Source organism: Rhinolophus sinicus, chromosome 16 (assembly GCF_057876585.1).
Source record: "Rhinolophus sinicus isolate RSI-liver-muscle chromosome 16, RSI-T2T, whole genome shotgun sequence".
NCBI classification, from domain to species: Eukaryota; Metazoa; Chordata; class Mammalia; order Chiroptera; family Rhinolophidae; genus Rhinolophus; species Rhinolophus sinicus.
Window position 1 is genome coordinate 861,838 of NC_142516.1, and position 19,552 is coordinate 881,389.

Genomic DNA, 19,552 nt, shown 5'->3' on the forward strand with positions numbered 1-19,552 from the left:
CTGCACCCCCTCGACCCCCGCTCTGAGCGCCCCGGGTGGAGGACAGAATGCCCTAGGCTGGGGGCAGGGCCCCTCTTAGTGTCAGGGGTCAGGGCCACAGTGTTCCTGCTGCTCACACCCACACTGGCCCACATGTCTCCAAACTCAAAGTGTGGGACAGGACAGGGCCAGGGGCCTGCAGTCCTGAGGGTGCGGGCGAGTTGAGGGGGAGGCCATCCACAGGGACCCTCAGCCAGAGGGAGAGCAGGGGTGGGGAGGCCAGGCCTAGCTGGGGTGGGGTGCCTATGCACTGCTCCTGGGGGCGGGAGTCCAGCTGGGGACAGTGCAGGTGGGCTCTGGACTTGCAGCCCTCTCCCTGTCCCGCCACCCCTGCAGGAAGCGACCAGGAAGACAGTGCCCTCTGTGCCCACGGGGAGCCAGGTATGTGGGTGCTGGACTCCATTACAGTGGGAAAGATGTGGCCCTGACCTGTGAGCTCCCTGTCCTGGGCCGCCTCCCCCCCAGGTTCCCTTCCTGGGCCGCCTCCTCCCATCCCCTGCCCTTGGCCTTGGGCAGGAGCCCCAGCCAGGCCACTGGGCTGTCCCAGTCCTCACTCTCCCCACTGGGACCTTCGCCCTTCTGGGAAGCATTCCCATTGCCAGCAGGACTGTGGCCAAGGCCTGTCCCAGTCACCTGCAGGCCCCAGAGCAGAGCAGGGGGCTCGGGCGTCCAGAGGACGGAGCCCACTGTGCAGTGACCCCGTTCATGGTTTTGCTGTGCCCACTGCTCAGGAGACTGGCCCACAATGAGAAGTTGCAAATAACCTGACTGCTTTTCCCTGAACCTTCCATAGGAACCATCACAGTAGAAGCCTGGGAAGCAGCCCCACCCCCCAGGCCTGCCCTCCGCCCCACAGCCAGCACCAGCCCTCACCTGCCACCTCTGCTCACTCAGCCCTGCCAGGTGACGCCCCTTCCCCGTGCTGCCTTACCCACAGGGCACCCTGGAGAGGTCTGTGGGGGCAGCAGTCAGTAGCGTGTCAGAATGGGGCAGTGGGCCCCTGCACAAGGACCCCGACCGGCCAGGGTCCTGCCGCAAGCCTGCCTCCCGGGCCAGCACAGCAAGGCACAGAGTGGCCGTGACAGCGGAGGCCAGGCAAGACCCCAGGCTGCACAGTGCCCAGCCCAGTACTGATTAGTGAGCAAGTAACACATTCACATAAAACATGATTCACCTGGAACTACAGTTGTTCCACTTGTTATGTGAACATTTGATTAGAGCTCTTTACACATTTCTGTGAAAATAGAATGCATCGCAATTATAGCTCTCGGACACCCAGGCCGAGTGTAAGGGGCCAACCGGCCACCTGGCTCATGCCTGGTCCTGGGGACCTACTGTCCAGACGGAGGAAAGTGGGGGCAGCTGGGTGGCGTCAGCTTTGTGGTCACTCAGGAGGGTCTCTGGCGCTGCCCCTCGGCCACTCAGCCCTCCTGGAACATCCTTCTCTTCCCAGACGCCCTAGAGGGGGGATCTGCTGAACCCCCACACCCCAGAGCAGAGGCCCTTACTTTGTGGGGGACACAGGGCCAGGGGTGCAGGGGCTCCGGGGAGCTGCCACTCTGAGCCACGGCCCGTGGGATGCAGGCATCCTGTGACCTCCAGCCGTGTCTGTGGGTCACTGGGACAGGGGCCTGTGGGAAGTACTAGCTTTCTTCGCCCTTCTCCCTCCAGCCCCACCTATCTGCCCTCCTGAGAGTCCAGTCTGGGGGTCGGGCACAGTCCCCACCACTGAGGACATGGAGCCCCTCCAGGGCTGCTGCTGGCCCTCCCAGCAAACGTCCACTGCAGTGCTCCTGGTCTGGACTGGGCCAGCGAGTGAGGTGTGCAGAGAGGGACCAGGGCCCCAACCCGCTGCCCAGCCGCCAGGCAGTAGTCTCGTTTGCTCTGTGGCACAGCTCACCTGGGTGGCCTGGTCCTACCCGAAGCCCAGGGAGGGGGCTGCTGGAGGGGAGGAAGTGGGGTGGGGGTGTCCACTTCAGCACCACTGGTGGCAATTGGAGGCCATCCCTGGACTTTGAGCTCCCAGGGGCAGGGACCGCGCCCCTCCGGGGTGCCCATGGCTGGCACACAGTGGGCACTTCAGAAAGGTCCATCAGGATGACGCCAAGGGTTCCAGACAGGACAGAGTAGCTCTGGGGCTGGTTCCAGGGCCAGCCTTGGCCAAGATCATGCCCAGTTCCTGACCCTCCAGCCCCAGCCCAGCCCCAGACTGGGGGCTGCTGCCTGCCCTCAGACCCTCCCCCAAGACCTCCTGAAGGGAGGCGGGAGGAGGAGGGCTGTGCATGCAGGGATCCAGGCTGGGCAGTGTGTGTGGGCCCCAGCGTGGGGGTGGCGGTGGGGGTGCTGTCTCACTGACAGCCACGTGGCCGTGGCGCTCACCCAGCGGGGCTGGGGTAGGGGGCTGACAGGGGAGTGATGGGAGAGAGGTGGCCTCCTGTGGGGGTCCCTCTGAGAGCAGAGCATCCCCAGACCCATCAGGGCCTGGGTGGGCGTGTGTGGGGGCACGGCACCCCCTAATTTACCACAGCTGTTGAATGGCTGATGCCCTCGCTATCTGACAAGCGGGCTGAGTGTTCTCATCAGCTGAGGGTACACTTTCCTTCTCCAGCTCCTGGGCAGCTGTCCCCTGCCCCGTGGGCCCCCTGGGCACACGCTGACCTGGAGGGCGGGAGGGGATAGCTGGTCCTAGAGTGACCTTGGTGTTGTTGGTTCCCCAGAGTATGTCTCCTGGGGTCAGTTTGCTGCAACCCCAGTTCTCCTCCAGCGTCAGGGGCCCCCTGCGGAGGGACAGGAAGGCCCTCACTGTGTGAGCAGGACGCAGTCTGCCCTGGGGGGGGGGGGACAGCGAGGAGACCCTGCCCGTGGAGGTGGCCCTACCGCAGCGCTCTGACTTCTCCTGACAGCCTGGCATCACCTGGAGGGGCCCGCCCGGCAGCCATTAGGAGAGGACACCGTTGCCCCATTTCAGCTCCTCCCTCACCCGGCCTTGGAGCTCCATGTTTGGGAAACTCCTCTACAGACAGCGCACACCTGACTTCCAGGTGTCCCTGGCTGGTGACCCTGGCCAAGGCCCAGCTGTGGGCTCCTGGGGGGCCACCCAGACTGTATCAGGGGTCTCTCCCCTGTGCCCAGAGCCCCTATGCTCACCCCAATCTTGGCACGTGAAATAGGCTGGCCTGCTTCTGCCAGCTTGGGGTAGACTCACCCCCACCTCTCTGTGCCCCTGCGCGCCTGTCCACACGACCTCCAGGAGTGGCATCAGGAGTGGACTCAGCCCCTGGTCAGTCCTACTCCTGGGCCAGTCATGAGTCCTGTCTGGCCTTGCCAGCCCCTGGGCCGGCCACGAGGGAGGGCAGCCCAGCCTCCTGCCCTCCCCCAGGGCCGGGCACCATATCCAGGCACCAGGGTGGGTCTCCCTGCCCCTCCCCAGTGCCTGTCCTGCATAGGCCACAGGGCTCCTGGGACTCTGGGCCCTTTCCCTTCCAGGAGGGAGCTCAGGGGTCAGCAAGAGACCAGGGAGACCTGTGGGGAGGTCTAGAAATTTCCCTCTAGAAAAGGCGGCCTGTCTGTGCGGGGGGTGGGGGGGTGGGGGACTGTCAGGGAGCAGGGAAGGCCAGCTGTGACCACGGTGAAGAGGCCCGAGTGAGGTGGGGAAACCAAGGCCCTGGGAAGGCAGGGCCTTGAGAAGGAGCCGTTCCTACCCCACCTCCCTGGGGAGGGTTCTCGCCGGGCGAGCAGCCCCATGTGCCCATGAGATGAGATGGTGGCCAGGGCCAGCATGGAAAGGAAGGAGTCAGGCTGAAAAGGACAGCATTTAATGGGGGCAGTGCCCCGGTCCTGGGGATGAGGGCCAGCTTTGGGGGCAGGTGGGGGAGAGTCCCTGTGCGTGGCCCTGGCCCGATGGGGTGCCAAGCTCGTGAAGGGTCTTCACTCCTTCTCGGTGTGGGGCTGCCAAAGGCCTCACCTCCTCACCTCCTCAGCTCTGGGGTGAGACGACACTCAGCCAGTGCGGGAGCCAGGGGCGCCCGCCCTCAATGCACCTCCCAGCTGTGCTGCCCACTCACCATCCAGGATGTGGAACTGGTCTGCGGCCTCACAGAAACCTGAGGGCCCAGGCACAGGTCAGGGTAGCAGGGGGGGGCCCACGGGGAGGGCAGGCAGGCCCAGGCCGAGGGACCACTCACCGTACTTGGGGAAGAAGTAGATGTGGTCCTCAGTGAAGTTGGCCCGCTGCACTGACTGCTCGAATGTGCTCAGGACCAAGTCGCTCACGGGGAGCGAGCGGGCTGTGGGACACACAGGGCTCCTGGGTGCTGGGCAGCCACGGGGCAGGGCAGGGTGCTCTGGGGACAGGGGTCTGTGTGCCTGCGACACGCCGGCCACTGTCTGACTGCTGCTCCTCCCTGTACCTGCTCTGTCCCCACACCGGGACCTATCTGCAGGGACGCCTCCCTGGCGCCCCGCTTGGCAGGGGAGGATCAGGGCAAGGGACGGAGGAAGGCAGGGTCTGTGGGCTCTCCCAGCCCCAACCAGACAGGCCAAGTGCTGAGCCCCGGCTCCCGCGTGCACGCACCGTACAGCTTCACTGACAGCCGCCGTGCCCGCTCCAGGTACAGGATGGCAAAACCCTGGTAGTCGGTCTCCCCAATGACCACGTCCACCGGCCCCCTGGCACCTCGAGCTGGACAGAGCCAGGCCAGCTGTCAGCCCGCAACTTCCAGCCCTGGGCCCCCTCCCCACTGTCCCTGCCTCACCTTGGAGCACGAAGCGGCCTGGGACCTGCGTGCCTCTATAGAGCTGTTGCACCTGCCAGCAGATGCCATCCCTAGGGGTGCAGGGGGGGGGGAGGCATGGCAGGGTCGGGGACCCCAACCCAGGCAGGGCCTTGATGGACAATGGTCCAAGACACAGCAGAAGCAGGGGCGGGGCTGGGGTGGGGAAGGGGCCAGGTGGGGTCGGGTCCGTGCTGGGACTCACAGCTTTCGGATGGTGTTGACAGCCATGGCTGTGCCCTGGGGAGCCACACGCAGGGTGGTGGCCTCAGGCCGTTGGCCCTGCTCCTGCAGAGAGCGACACGAGGAGGCCACAGCTACCAGGAGCCATGTCCCTGCAAACTGGGGGCAAGGCACGTGGGGGCGTGAGGGGCTGGGGCTGCCCAGGCCTGACCCTCACACAGCTGGGCGAGCTCCTGCCTCCCCACCTCCTCCAGCTGTACCTGCCGAGCATCGAAGTTGGCCTTGGGCTGGATGGTGTTGATGGGGGACAGGAGCTGAGGGGGTCCCCGAGCCCTCCAACCCAGGGAGCCCGCAGCCAGGAGCAGAGTCAAGAGTGCCGTCCCAGGAGGCAGCATGGCGGTGGCAGTGACAGTGACGGGACTGGGGGCAACCAAGGGCAGGACGACCGAGCCCTGGGTCGGAGTCCACTGTCAGTGCCGCCCAGGAGCGCGGCCCAGGAGCCCGGCCCCGGAAGGCTACGTCTGTGCTCCCCAAGCCCCCGCCCAGGGCCAGGCCCCCACCCCCCAGCTTGGCCTTACCCTGGAAATCTGACCTCGACTCTGCACTTCCCAGCAGGGCCCTGGCGCCATTCCCTGTGTACAAAGTCCGAGTTGACCTCTGGCTATTTTTGCAGGAGCCCCCAGCGAATTTCCACTGTGGCCAGTGCCCAGCCCTGTGTACACTTATATCCTTTAAAACGCCAAGAGCTCCTTGAGGTAAACGCTGGTTTTATTCCCACAGCCAAAAACACGAGGCTCCTGAAGCCGCTTGTTTGGGGCCAGACAACGGGAGCGCCAGAACTGGGTCTCGAACCCACCGCCCCAGCGTCTTGCCCGCAGCTCCGCCCACGGACCCTGGCGCACCGCCGCTCCTCCCGGCCGCCAGGGGCGCTCTTCCGGGTGAGCCCCAGCGCGCAGGCGCACAAAGCGCCGCCCGGGCCGCAGGGCCCGGGGCGCAGGCGCAGGAACAGCTGACGCAGGCTGCCGGGCGCTCCGCAACCATCGATGCCTCGGGGCTCGTGGCGTCGGCCTGGCGGGCTCCATCATAGAGACGCGGCGGCCGGAGCGGCGGCGGGCGGAAGCGGGTCCGTGGGCCGAGGCCGGGAGCCGGGGCCGGGGCAGCGCAACCGGGCGGAGGCGGCCGCGGTGAGTGCGCCCGGCCCCGGGGAAGGACGTCACCCGGCCCCGGTCCCCGATACCCGGCCCGGACCCCAGTTCCCGGCCTCGGGGAGCGTCGTCACCCCACCCACGATTCCCAGAACCCTGACCCCTAGTTCCCGGCCTCCGGCCGCGTCCTCGGCCAATGAATGAGTCGCCGATGCCCCGCCCCCGACAGCCCCCTCAGAAAGGTGGGAGGGGGCGCTGGGCGGCCCCGCCCCCGTCCCGCCCCCAGCTCTCTGGGTAGTGGCCGTTTGGCCCGCCGACCGCCTGGCACGGCTCCCCTAGGCCACAAAGCAGAGGCTAAGGGCCGGCTTGTGCACCTGGCGTTGTCAGGGGCAGGCTGGCCGTCGTCCCGCCGGCCCCAAGCCTTTTCTGGGAAGGACCACAGCCCCACGCTGACAGCTCCGAAGCGTTGGGGCGGCAAGGTCAAAGTGACAGTGTTGGGGTCACCGGCCCTTCGTTTCTTGGCCTTGGAGTGGTCGCCAGCTCTGGCACTCAGATGTCTCCTTGGGCCCACGTCGTGGGGAGGGGGGTCAGAGGACCCTATCCAGATGGCTTGTTCCCAAGGCCTGGACCCTTTTGGGGTGTGGGCGGGTCTGGAATCTCCAGGGGCTGCACCAGGCCGGGAGGTGCTGAGAGGTGTCTGCTGCCCGCCCAGAAGTTGCCTGTTCCAGGCAATGTGGGGCTTGTAGAGGGAGGTCCCACAAGGGTGTGCAGTCTGAGGAGCTTGGCTGTCCAGGGAAGCTGGATGAAGCCATGGGATCCTGGGCCCGGCGGGCAGTGCCAGCTGGCCTTGCGCACAGGCTCAGTCCGGTGAACTTCCCAGCAGGGCAGTTGGTGGGGCTGGAGGAACAGCCCCCAGGATGCCTTACCTCAGCCCCACATCTCCGCCTGGGGGGGGGGCGGTCCTCCCCCCGTCCAACTGGCAGCTAAGGGGGCCCCGTGTGAGTTTCAGGGCCGCCTGGGCAGAATGTCACGATGGATGAGGGGGGCACGCCCCTGCTCCCCGACAGCCTGGTCTACCAGATCTTCCTGAGTTTGGACCCGGCAGACGTGCTGTCCGCTGGGCTGGTGTGCCGCCAATGGCAGGCCGTGTCCCGGGATGAGTTCCTGTGGAGGGAGCAGTTCTACCGCCACTACAAGGTGGCCCGAGATGTTCCCCGACACCCAGGTCAGCACCTGCATACATACGGCCTCACAGCCACCAGGCTGGCTGGGTGGGAAGTGGGGCCATCCCCCCGGCCACCATCTCCTGAGGCCACTGTGCTGAGCACCTGCTACTCAGATCCTCACAGTGATGGGGCACAGTCAGGCCACAGCTCAGAGCACGGCCACACCGGGGCTGGGGGGGCAGGGGGTGTCCCTCAGCTGGGCCTGTGTGCTCCAGGGGCAGGGCTGACCTCCACACTGCCAGAGTCCTGGCTTCTGTGGAAAGGAAGACTTGGGGACCCAGCAGTGACCCCCCACACACACAGCGGCCACATCCTGGTATGAGGAGTTCCAGCGGCTGTATGACACAGTGCCCTGCGTGGAGGTGCAGACGCTCAAGGAGCACACTGACCAGGTCCTGCACCTTAGCTTCTCCCACTCGGGCTACCAGTTTGCTTCCTGCTCCAAGGACTGCACGGTGAAGGTGAGGGCGGCCTCCGGGAGCTTCAGCCACAGCCAGGGCCAGGCACATCCCCACCACCCTGCAGAGGAGCCAGGTGGCCCACCCAGGTGGGAAGAGAGGGCCAGGCCAGAGGTGAGAGAGAGATGGCCCCGTCTGCCACATCCCTGTGGAGAGGGCCAGCGCAGGGAAGAGGCCCCTTGGCTAGGACCACACAGGATGGGAGGCTGGGCTGGTGGCCCCAGCTACCAAGGGAGAGGAGAGGGTCCTGCTTGAAGCCTCCTGTCCTCATGCCCCTCGGGTGGGCTGACAGCCAGGGGCAAGGAGCCACCGCCCTGATAGAAGTTTCTGCCTGGCCCAGATGGCCAGGAGATTGATCGGCTGGAGCTTGCAGCACGGATCCGGGTACCCTGCTGACACCCCTCTGCCCCCCAGATCTGGAACAATGACCTGACTATCTCGCTGCTGCACAGCGCGGACATGCGGCCCTACAACTGGAGCTACACCCAGTTCTCCCAGTTCAACCAGGATGACTCCCTGCTGCTGGCCTCGGGGGTGTTCCTGGGGCCCCACAACTCCTCCTCTGGCGAGATCGTGGTCATCAGCCTAGGTGAGAATGAATCTGGGGAGTCCTGGCCAGCACCCCCTCCCCACTGCCCCGCCCCTCCCTGCCCCTTCCCACCGGCCCCGCCCCGCCGCCTGCCCAGCCCCGGCTCCCTGCAGACAACTTCGCACTGCTGTCCCGTGTGCGGAACAAGCCCTACGACGTGTTCGGCTGCTGGCTCACGGAGACCAGCCTGATCTCGGGGAACCTGCACCGCATCGGAGACATCACGTCCTGCTCTGTGCTCTGGCTCAACAACGCCTTTCAGGTGCGGGCGGGCAGGCTCTGCAGAGGTGGTCCCCCCTTCCAGGCCTGGCGCCCACTGCCCACCACCTGCGCTACCCCCCCGCAGGACGTGGAGTCTGAGAACGTCAACGTGGTGAAGCGGCTCTTCAAGATCCAGAACCTCAACGCCAGCACCATCCGCACAGTGATGGTGGCCGACTGCGGCCGCTTCGACAGCCCTGACCTCCTGCTGGAGGCTGGCAGTCCCGGCGCGGCCCCCAGCCGCGTCTTTGACTTGGGCAGCAAAGGCGAGGAGGAAGCAGCCGGCCCGGCCCCCGCCCCGGCGCATCCCAAGGAGGGCTTGCGGCACTTCCTGGACGGGTTCCTGGACGCACGGGTGCAGCCACAGCTGGCGGAGCGCGCGCTGGAGACCAAAGTGGCAGAGCTGCTGGCCCAGGGCCGCACCAAGCCCCCCGAGCGCAGCACTGCGGGCGCCGGGAACAAGCTCCTCATCTTCACCACAGGCTGCCTCACCTACTCGCCCCACCAGATCGGTAACTATGGGCAGGGCCCGCCCTCAGTCCCCAGAGCTGCGGGCTCAGTCCGCTTCACGTCTGTGCTAGGGGCCCAGCCCTGTTCCGGCCTCCAAGAGTGCAGGCACCATGGGGGGCCCAGAGGGGTCAGGGAGCCTGGGAGCTGCGAGGACGCACTCACCTGGCCCTCCCACAGGTATCAAGCAGATCCTGCCGCACCAGATGACCACCGCTGGGCCTGTGCTGGGTGAGGGGCGGGGCTCCGACGCCTTCTTTGACGCCCTGGACCACGTCATCGACGTGCACGGACACATCATCGGCATGGGCCTGTCCCCTGACAACAGGTGCGCCCCCGGAGGTGCCCTGGGTGGGGGCGCCTGCAGGCCACACGTACCGAGCGAGCAGAGTGCCCCTCGCTCAGGTATCTGTACGTGAACAGCCGCGCCTGGCCCAGCGGCTCGGTGGTGGCTGATCCCATGCAGCCGCCACCCATCGCGGAGGAGATCGACCTACTGGTGTTCGACCTCAAGACCATGCGGGAGGTGAAGCGGGCCCTGCGCGCCCACCGCGCCTACACGCCCAACGACGAGTGCTTCTTCATCTTCCTGGACGTCAGCAAGGACTTCGTGGCCAGGTAGGAGCTCAGGGCCAGGTGGGGCGGGGCCCAGCATAGCGGCGGGGCGGGGCCTCATCCCAGGCAGCGGGGCCGGGCCTCATCCCAGGCCATCCTGCAGTGGGGCCGAGGACAGGCACGGCTACATCTGGGACCGCCACTACAACATCTGCCTGGCCAAGCTGCGGCACCAGGACGTGGTCAACTCAGTGGTCTTCAGCCCCCAGGAGCAGGAGCTCCTGCTGACGGCCAGTGATGACGCCACCATCAAAGCCTGGCGCTCGCCGCGCACACTGCGCATCTACCAGGCCCCGCGCCCACGCCCACGCGCCTTATTCTCCTGGTTTGCCAGCCAGAGGCGCTGAGGGCCACTGGCCAACAGAAGCATCCTGGGTGTCCTCGTGCTGCTGGGACCCACTGAGGACGCCATAGAGGCTGTGGCCCTTTCCCACGGCTGAGCCACCGCCCAGACTGTGTGGGGTCAGAGAAGCCCACAGCAGCAATGCCTTAGGAAGGGGGTCTGGCAGGGCTTCAGGAGCAAATGGCCTGGCCCCCAGCACGCTCATGCACACACACCACATCCCGCAGCCATGACGCTTAGCACTGGGGCGTCCTGGGAGGCCTCCAGGCTGACTTGGGGTGCACAGGACCTGGGGGCCCACTTTTCACCCACCTGTTTCTTGGGCCTGGGTCCTGGGAGTCACCACTACACGTAGCTCTCAGCCAGCCCTTGGCAGCATTTCCTGGGTCTAACCTTGCCCTGGGAACCCCACGCTACCCCCCTCTGGTCGGTGGTGTGGGTCCGTCTGCCATGGCCCTGGGTGAACTGCATGTCACTAGTCACTGTTCAGGGCCTGAATAAACAGTTGGCAACAGCACACCACTGTCCCGTCTCTGTGTGCAGGCAGCAGCCATGTCTGCTGGTACCTAGTGGCCTGCCTGGCAGGTGGCAGGGTGCCCGAGGCTGTGGTAGCTCTGGAGCTGCACTGAGCCAGGCAGGGTAGCTCGAGTCAGCATCCTGAATCACGGCCCTCTTGACCTCTGAAGAGCCAAGACCAGGAGCGCACAGAGAGCGTTTGAGCATGTCCACCACGCTGTGTGTTCAAGGCCAGCAGGGATGCAGAAAGGACACAGACCTGGCAAGTGCTACGATGAACCCGGGACGAGGGATGGCAGGAGGCTGGGCGTGGTTCAGCAGCTTCAGTCAGGTCCTCAAGGGCATCCCTGCTGGGGGCGCTGCGGGGAGCAGAGCTCTGTGGGGCCTGGCAGGTGACAGTGGGAACATAGAGAAGTGGCAATGCAGGGGCAGGGCTGGCCCAGGCTGTACCCTCAGGCTTGGCTTAGGCCTGTCCTGGGGGTTCACCTGGCCCCCTTGTTCATGCTAGGGCCCCCTGGGTGACGGGGGTGCTGACGGGGGCTGGGCCTCATGTGGAGCTCGTGTTGAACCGACCTCCGCTCTACACACAGCGGACACAGACAAGGACGGGTCCTCAGGGATGACAGGGTCAGTGGCCTCCAGGCCAGAGGCAGCTGTGAGTAGAGGCTGCTGCGGTTGTCTACCAGGGTCAGAGCTGCAGGCAGAGAGCTGGGCAGGCAAGCTGGGCCTGTCAGGAGTTTGGCCAGGAGGGCAGAGGGCCCAGTGTCCCCCAGCATGGGCTGCACACCCAGGGGACAGGAGCCCTGGCCCACAGGAACAATGGGAGTCCTGGGCTTTGGGGCTTCATCTCAGAAGCACCACACACAGCAGGAACAAGGAGGAAATCTCGGCAACAAGGACACAACAGCCTACCCGTCCTGCACAAGAGGTGCCCGAAACCAATATCCAGAGCCCCAAGCTGATGCCGTGAAAAGGAGCCAGCAAGCCCCACACACACAAGCACGCTCTCGAGAAATTGGAGAAAATGAGCCATTTTCTGAAAAGGACTTAAGATATATCTAATTTAAAGTCATCAAGGAATCTAAAAACTAACAATCTATAAAACAAAAAGAGGACAGGAATCGAGAACACACAGAAACGTGAAAATTCAAGAGGACCAATGGAAAATCACAGGTAGCACATTTGAAATTAAAGCCCAACATGTGGACAAAAGGTTGGGCCAGATTCGTGTGGTGCAAGAGCCGGGAAGCAGGCTGAATGGAGGGGAAAGGACAACAACCCAGAGGGACAATCAAACGTGAAGGACGCATGCACCGCCGCAGCACTGTCCCTACAGGGCCCCGGAGAGGGCACATGTGGAGAAGTGGGTTTAGAGAACACAGCTTAGGTGTGTGAAGGTGAAATCCTCACATGCTGATGTGTAGTCACACATGACAAGGACCAACTCTCAGCGGCCCAGCAAGGGTACCGAGAAGTCCTAGAAGCTCTGAGGGGTGGTGCTGGGTCCGGGAGAGATGGAGCTGGAGCCAGCGGAGACCTGGTCCCCCCGCGGTGCAGCCACGAGACCTGGACAGAGACAGAGCCCCAAGAACCGCAGAGGGCATGGTGGCAGGCAGGTTGGGAGCAGCAGCACCGGAATCCCCAGAGCCAGCACCCTTCACCACCGTGTACCCTGGGACCTGGCCTGAACTTGCACAGTGCAGCCATGAGCACTGGGCGCAGTCTGCCCCAAGGTCCGGCAAAGAAAGGCCTGCTGCCCAATCCATGTGGAAAGGCCCAGGGCTTTCTCCTCTCTCTTTCAGCACCCCAGGCAATGTCCTAGTGGCAGCGGGAAGAATGGCTGTGGGAGCCCACAAGTGCCACTCAGGCAGGACCCTGCTTGCTCTCCAGTCAGTGCCACGGCCACTCCCAGAGCCAACTAAGGAAGGGCACGACAGTGCATGGTCACAGAGCCCTGAGGTTCTGGCTGAAGGGCCAGACAGACAAGGGGCAGCATGGGAAACAGCCCACGTGAGGGTGAGGACCGCCACACCTCCCCAAGTGACCAGAACCACACTCTGCAAACTTGCAGACGGCACCTGACCCAGCCTGAGGCCCAGGTGGGGCACATAGGACCGGCCCCAAGAGCGTGGCTTTGGAGCCTGGACTGATGCTGGGTCCAGCCCCAGAGGCAGTGGGAACGTGGGCCTGAGCCCAACAAGGCCAAGTGCCTGTGAAGACACCAACACCGTCCACAGGATGCAAAGGAGACGCAGATCGGACAAGTGATACTCAGAATGCTCAGAACATAATCCGCGTGGAGTTGGCACACAAAGACCCATGAAGATTTCAACTCACAACGGAAGACACTCGGGGGCCAAGGAGGAGAAGACAGATGTTGAAATTATGTGACAAGAACTCTGAAGTAACTATTAGAAAAATGCTTGAGCAAGCAATCACCAACAGTTTGTAATGGTTGTAAAAATACCAGTCTCGGTAAAGAAACAGAAGGTATTAGAGGAACCCAATGAAAATGTTAAAACTGAAAAGTACAATAACCAAAAATTTAAAACTCACTGGACAGACTCAACAGCAGGATGGAGATGATAGAGGAGATTCAGCAAACTTGGCTGAAGATAAATCAGTGGAAATTCTCCAAAGTGAGGACCTGTGGGGCAGTAAGAACAGAGAAACTAAAGCAGAATATTGGAAAATGTCCGAGTAACTCTGTATCATTATAGGCAGGAAACGGGAAACTGAGGAATAAAAACAGAGAGAACCACCAGGAAACAAAGAACAAAATGGCAAACATATCTAAGTATATCACCAACTACATTATTGTCCAAATGAAACCAACCAAAACAAAAACACTGTGCTGTCTATAAAAAACTCACTTCAAAAGAAAGGATGGAAAAACACATTCCACAAAAATACGATGAAGATAAACAGGATTGGCTATGTTAACATCAAAATACACTTCAGCTAAAAGAACATTACTGGGGACCAAGGGGCATCACACTGATGAGGGGGATTCAGCAAGGCACACTGCAACCCTAAGTGTGTGTGCACCCAACCAAGGAGCCTCAAAACACGCAGAAAGTGACAGCACTGTGGGAGCAGCAGACGACCCCACAGCTGGAGGTGGAGACATCAGACGCCTCTCAGTAAGTCTCCTGGGGCTGCTCTAACAAAGGACCACAAACCGGGTGTTTGGAACAACACAAATGTACGTCTTACAGTTCTGGAGGCGGAAGTCAGGTCGGGGTGCCGGCAGGACCAACGCGCTCTTCCCGTGGCATTCTCCCTGGGTCCCCTCATGTCACCCTCCCTCTGTGCATGTCTGTTTTCATAAGGACAGCAGTCATATTGGACTGGACCTGCCCTAACGACTTCCATCTTAACTTGATCACCTCTGTAAACACCCTATTTCCAAATAAGGTCACTGCGTTACTGCGTTACTGGGGGTTAGGACCTCAACTTGTCTTCTGCAGGGAGATAATTCAGCACAGAACAATCAGCTAATTTAATTTAACTGATGTGTGGAGGACATTCTTCTCAAGTGCACATGAATACTCACCAGGACAGGCCATAGTCTGCACAAAACACATCTCAACAAACAATGTCAGCACTTCTCAACTCCTCTTACGTGAGAGGAAATCCTCGGTACCAGAACCAGACAAAAGCTATAAAAAAGTCAGCTACAGACCAATATCATTCACAAATATACATGCAAAATCCTCAGCAAGATAGGAAACCAAATCCAGCAATCTATGAAATGAAGAGTATGCCGCAACCAAGTGGGGGTCATTCCAGGAGTGCAAAGCTGGTTCAGTATTCGGAGGTGAATCAATGTGAGGCAGCACACTGACGATACCGGCGAAAACCACACAGACAGGACACAACACAAAGAGGGCATTTTACAAAGCATCTAGTCACGATAAAAACCCAGCTAACCAGGAGCGGGAGGGAAGCTGCTCAACCTGGTAAAGGGCCGTGCCCAGAAACTGCAGGTAACATCACACTTAGGGTGAGAGGGACTGCTGCCTGCTCTTCCCACCCCATGCAGCCTCATGCAAGAGAAATGACAGGCATGCAGAGTGGAAAAGAAGAAATAAAACTCTCCCTATTCACAGGTGACGTAATTGTTTATGCACAAAATCTCACCAGATCTACCCCCAAATCCAAGAGCCTCCTCAAACCAATATGTGCATTTATGAAGCTTACAGGATGTGAATATAACTCACAAAAATCAACTATCCCTCTAAACACCAGGACCATATAATTGGAAACCAAAATTTAAAAATCAAGACCTTTTACATCAGCTCAAAAAAGTAAGAAACGCTTAGGCGTAAACCTAACAAAACATGTACAGACACGTATGCTGATCCTACAAAATAATGATGAATACAACCAGAGACCTAAAGAGGCAAGTTATATTCCCGGAGGGGAAGACCTGCCAGAGGTGTCATCGTTCCCCAAACTGATCTGTAGATTTTCCCATCAGAATCCCAGCAGGGTGTTTTGTTGATACAATACTAGCAATGGAACAAATACAGCAGAAACAATTTGAAAAACAGTAACGTTGGAGGAACCACCTGCTTGAGCAGATGTAATGCCTACTGCAGATGGTGGTGAAGAAGACACACAGATCAGTGGAACACCACACTTCACATGAATATGGCAGGTGAACGTTTTGAAAAGTACAAAAACAAGTCAGTGAGAGAACAGAGAGGCTACAGTTACGTCAGCCACATGATGGAAAGTCAGTTCAGTACATGGAGCTGGAACTGGCAAAAAAAGTGAACCCAGAGCGGAACCTCACACGTTGTAGAAAAATGGACCCAACGGATCATAGACCTAAATGAAAACTGTCAAACAATGCACACTTCTAGAAGAAACCATAGAAAACCTTCGCGGTCTGCATTAGGCAAAGACTCTCAGACGTGACCCCACAAGCACAATCCATGTTAGAAAAAGTTAGACTTCAAAACTTCCAATTTCTGTTCTGAAAAACACTTTTTTAAGAGGATGGAAAGGTAAGCTACAGACTGAGAGAAAATATTTACAAATTACATATCCAACAAAAAACTTGTATCTGGACTATACATAACTCAAAACTCAACAGTAAGAAAATAAGCAACTCAATTTAAAAATGGGCAAAGAACACAGACACTTCACCAAAGTAGTACCCAACATCAAACATTACAGAAATGCAAATTAAAACCAAGACAAGATGGCACACCTGACACTGGCTGGCACTTGCACACATACACACTCGTGCACACATACACACGCACACACATATGTGCACACATGCGCACGCACACTGCTCACGAGGACGGAAGCTGACCTGCACGGCGGGAACACCAAGGGCCACAGCTGCTGCGTCAGCCCACGGGCTGCAACCACCCGACACCACAGGCTGGGGGCTTCCACACAGACCTTCCTTCTCACAGCTCTGGAGACTGAAGCCTGCGGTCGGTGCCAGCGTGGTGGGAAGGGTCCTCGTTCAGGTCACATGGCAAAGGGGCTCTGGGTCCCTCCCATTAGGGCACTGATCCCATTCATGGGTCCCACCCTCACGACCTCACCACCTCCCAAAGGTCTCCCCCAACACCTTCACCTTGGGTTAGGGCTTCAACGTGTGGGCGGGGGGCACAAACACAGACCCTAGGCAGCTGCTCTGGAAAAGGGTTTGGCATTTTCTCATGACTTTAAACTACACTCACTGTGTGACATGGCAATGCCACTCCTTAGGGAAATGGACACTTATCTCGACCGGCACCTGTGCTCACGTGTTCACAGCAGCTCGATCCAGAACTGCCAACAGCTGGAAGCACCCAAATGCCCTTTGACAGCTGTAGTCTCTAGACCAGCCGTGCCGTGGAGCGCTGCTTGGCAACAAGAGGCAGGGATTTTTTTACACGCAGCATCCTGACCCCACAGCACTATGCTGAGTGACAGAAGCGGCCTCAGGTTACACACTGAGTGGTTCCATCTACATGTCATACTTGAAAAGACAAAACTGGGGGTGCGGGGGGGGGGGTGCGGAGACCAGGCCCGTGGCTGTGGGGATGACGATGGGATAGCGTCCAGGGATGTCTGCTTGTCACCTTACATCAACCTACACCCATGTTAAAAGTCACATGGCACACCCAGGGGGACAGAAATCAGCTTTACACTGTGACAAACTAAAAAGCTACCAGGGAGAAAATGTTTTACCTGTACAAAGAGTAACAAACTTGCAGCCAACTTTTCATCTGCAACAGGCCCAGGGACAGTGGTGTCAACCTTCAAAGTGCTGAGAAAAAATAACCATCACCCAGAATTCTAAACCCAGGTCATCGACACTCAAAGTGAGGCTGAAGCTGTGCAGACACAGAGGCCAGAGGCCGGGGGAGAACGTCCGTGGCGCCTTCTCAGGACACGGGACACTGTCCACAGTGAGCCGATAGCACGTGCCACGCCAGGCCCTCCGCGGGACTTTTACAAATAATTATTTTTCTGTTGGAAAAAAAAGTAAAAAATGGAACTGAAATTGTAGATAACATGGAAGATGAGGGAGGACGTGGTCAGACTAAGGCATAAATTAAAATCGCGTCCTGGTGGTGTGTCCACGGGTGCAGCCACTGTGGAAAATGATGGGGCAGCTCTTTCAACAGCTGCACATGGCCAGGTCCCCACTCACAGGCACCTCCCCAAGAGAAGTGGAAACGCGTCCACATGGCGATGTGCCCCCGTGCTCGCGGCTGCCAGGGGTGGAACCGCACTGTCCCCTAAGGGACGAGCAGGCCAGACGCCCGTGCACACCATGGCATGTCCTTCAGCCTGAGGAGGAGGAAGTCCTGATTCAAACTAGAGCCGAGAAGTCTGTGCTCCGAGAAGCCAGACACAGGCCATGCTGTACATGGTCCAGGACAGGCAGAGCCAGAGACAGAAAGCAGGTCTGTGGCTGCCACGGGCTGGGCGGCAATGTTCGAAAACTAGGGTCACAAAGGCAGCTGTGTAACCCAGCTGGCCCTCAGTTGTGGGTCAGCTTGCTGCCTCCCGGGAGGGGATAAAGTGGCTGCACAAGGCCTGCACACAGGGTCTTCCCCTGGGGCCCTGGGTTTCCCCAGGGGGGCCTGCTTCCCTGTGGTATCACCCTGTGGTCGCTGGCACTCAGGAACAGCAGAGGGCTGGTGTTCTGCAGGTCTGGGTGAGGACTTCTGAGCCTGCCCCTGCCCTCCGCACTGCGAGGCAGGGGTCCTCAGCCCTGAGGCCCTCTGGCAAGTTCTCCAGGCTGAGGCCCTCCCTTCCAGGCAGGCGGGCGAGGGGTGGGGGGCACCCAGCTGCCCTGGAGAACAGGGGAGGACCTGGGGGGGCATGCCGGCACCCTGGGCCCGCCCTCCTCTGCTTGGATGCCACACCCCACCTTCCAAAATAGCTTCAGACTTTGCTTATGCTATTGCCTCCTTCCCTCTCTCTCTGACCTTGTATTTGAACACCTTTCCATTCCTCTCACTTGACCGTTCTTTCATTTTAAGGGAAAGGAAATAAACTCACCGACCTACTTGGTGTATAACCTGAACTGATCGAATAAAAAACACATATATATGTAAATACACACACACTACATGTAAACAAACCCAATGTTAAAAACAAGACTTTAAAACTGACAGAACGACACGAGGGTGTTTTACCACCCTGGGGAAGGTTAGGATTTCTTAAGTGGTCAGTAGCAGCATTCATAAAGGAAAGGGTCACCCCCTGACGGTCTCTTTCAATTTCTGTAACCACCAGCACAGAGCCAAGGCACCAAGGACCAGTGTCCACAGATATCAGGACCTCTTTCCACCAACAGGAAAAGAAGACGAACGACCCAGCAGACAGATGGGCCAAGGCAGGCCAGCCATTCTCAGAGGGATTCTGGAGGGGCAGGCCGGGGGCTACACCGGAAGCCACACCAAGGGTGACGGCCAGGGACCTCCCTGTCCGGGTCAGGAGAGCAGTGCCCAAGGGACCTGGAGGGGTGCCATCTGCGGCTGGCCGGCGGCAGCAGTCAGACCCACCGTGTAGAGTGTGCCAGCATGCCACGTTTTAAAGCCCAGGGGGTGGGAAACAACTACCTGCAGGTGATTCCGTGTATGAGTCTTACAAGGAACCAGATTTGTGTGGACGGTGCCTTGAAGAGCTAAGGTGACGAGAGGAAAGGAAAAACAGGCCTCAACTTCTAGACGTGTCTCTAATTAAAACCTATGCATAGTTGGAAAGGCGCATGTGTGAATTCTGGGATGTGGACACACGTGCTTGTCTCCTTATTCTCTGTGCTTTTCTGTTGTTTAACTCCTCGAAATGGATGAGTGAATGAGTGTCAAGGGCAGTCAGGTGTGTCATGGTTCTCTCTGAAGACCCCCATGCAGCCGAGCCCGGCCTCGGACTCACGGGTCCTGAGAAGACACAGCTACAGTGCAGCAGGGTGCAGAAAGCCATCTGCTGGGACCCCCAAGGCGAGGCCCACCCTGTGGTCAGGGTGCCAGGTGCTGCGGCTGTTGGAACGCCTGGTGCCCACAGAAGTCCTGGTTCCAGGGGGCAGCGCTGCTTGTCAGACCCCCAAATGCAAACAAAGCCACTGGCCATTCTTCCAGGGTTGGGGTCACTGCATAGCGGGGTGAAGTGGGCCCAGAATTGGGAGGAAATGTGGTCCCGCTTTCAAGGCAGCCCTTGGCAAGGCATGAGGAAAAAGGAGTCAGCAAAGAACATTCCAGAAGAAAACGCCGCAGGCTTCACCAGGCCCGCAGGCATGAGCTTGGAGTGTCAGGGAACCCACATTAACTGCTCAAGGAGCCGGAAACTCAGGCGGGGCAGGGCACCTGTGGGGAGAGGCCTGGGAGGGCCACCACCACCAAGGCTGGAGCCAAATGGACACCACTCACCACA

At 59.9% G+C, this 19,552-nt stretch overlaps 2 protein-coding genes across 5 annotated transcripts; one reads left to right on the plus strand and one right to left on the minus strand.

The window, feature by feature from the left end:
- Positions 1-3,838: 3,838 nt before the first annotated feature.
- Positions 3,839-5,955, minus strand: C8G (complement C8 gamma chain). Of its 2 annotated transcripts, none has more exons than XM_088793042.1 (8): positions 5,573-5,955; positions 5,255-5,446; positions 5,017-5,153; positions 4,794-4,864; positions 4,613-4,720; positions 4,224-4,325; positions 4,104-4,142; positions 3,839-4,021 (listed from the first exon to the last, which is right to left on the minus strand). In XM_088793042.1, exons 1-8 carry the CDS (start codon positions 5,621-5,623, stop codon positions 4,008-4,010), a joined length of 714 nt encoding a protein of 237 aa, XP_088649168.1. In that variant the 5' UTR covers positions 5,624-5,955; the 3' UTR covers positions 3,839-4,007. The 2 variants fall into 2 exon arrangements, with proteins under 2 accessions (XP_088649168.1, XP_019612290.3); XM_019756731.3 differs by having other exon boundaries at positions 5,017-5,099; positions 5,573-5,626.
- A 58-nt stretch (positions 5,956-6,013) lies between these two features.
- FBXW5 (F-box and WD repeat domain containing 5) lies at positions 6,014-10,655 on the plus strand. Of its 3 annotated transcripts, none has more exons than XM_088793041.1 (9): positions 6,014-6,381; positions 7,149-7,364; positions 7,669-7,826; positions 8,238-8,412; positions 8,526-8,674; positions 8,759-9,185; positions 9,361-9,508; positions 9,604-9,798; positions 9,899-10,655. In XM_088793041.1, the coding sequence occupies exons 1-9, from the start codon at positions 6,336-6,338 to the stop codon at positions 10,140-10,142; spliced, it is 1,758 nt and encodes a 585-aa protein (XP_088649167.1). In that variant the 5' UTR covers positions 6,014-6,335; the 3' UTR covers positions 10,143-10,655. The 3 variants fall into 3 exon arrangements, with proteins under 3 accessions (XP_088649167.1, XP_019612283.3, XP_074187501.2); XM_019756724.3 differs by having other exon boundaries at positions 6,015-6,381; positions 9,586-9,798; XM_074331400.2 differs by having other exon boundaries at positions 6,015-6,178; positions 9,586-9,798.
- Positions 10,656-19,552: the final 8,897 nt, after the last annotated feature.

Bases quoted from the DNA above. Each gene is read 5' to 3' on its own strand.
- C8G (XM_088793042.1), bottom strand. From the start codon at position 5,623: ATGGCGCCAGGGCCCTGCTGGGAAGTGCAGAGTCGAGGTCAGATTTCC. The intron at 5,154-5,254 runs GTACAGCTGGAG...CCTTGCCCCCAG, and splicing joins CCAACTTCGATGCTCGGCAG to TTTGCAGGGACATGGCTCCT. The intron at 4,721-4,793 runs GTGAGGCAGGGA...GGCTCTGTCCAG, and splicing joins AGGCCGCTTCGTGCTCCAAG to CTCGAGGTGCCAGGGGGCCG.
- FBXW5 (XM_019756724.3), top strand. From the start codon at position 6,336: ATGAATGAGTCGCCGATGCCCCGCCCCCGACAGCCCCCTCAGAAAG. The intron at 7,827-8,237 runs GTGAGGGCGGCC...TCTGCCCCCCAG, and splicing joins CCAAGGACTGCACGGTGAAG to ATCTGGAACAATGACCTGAC. The intron at 9,186-9,360 runs GTAACTATGGGC...GCCCTCCCACAG, and splicing joins CTACTCGCCCCACCAGATCG to GTATCAAGCAGATCCTGCCG.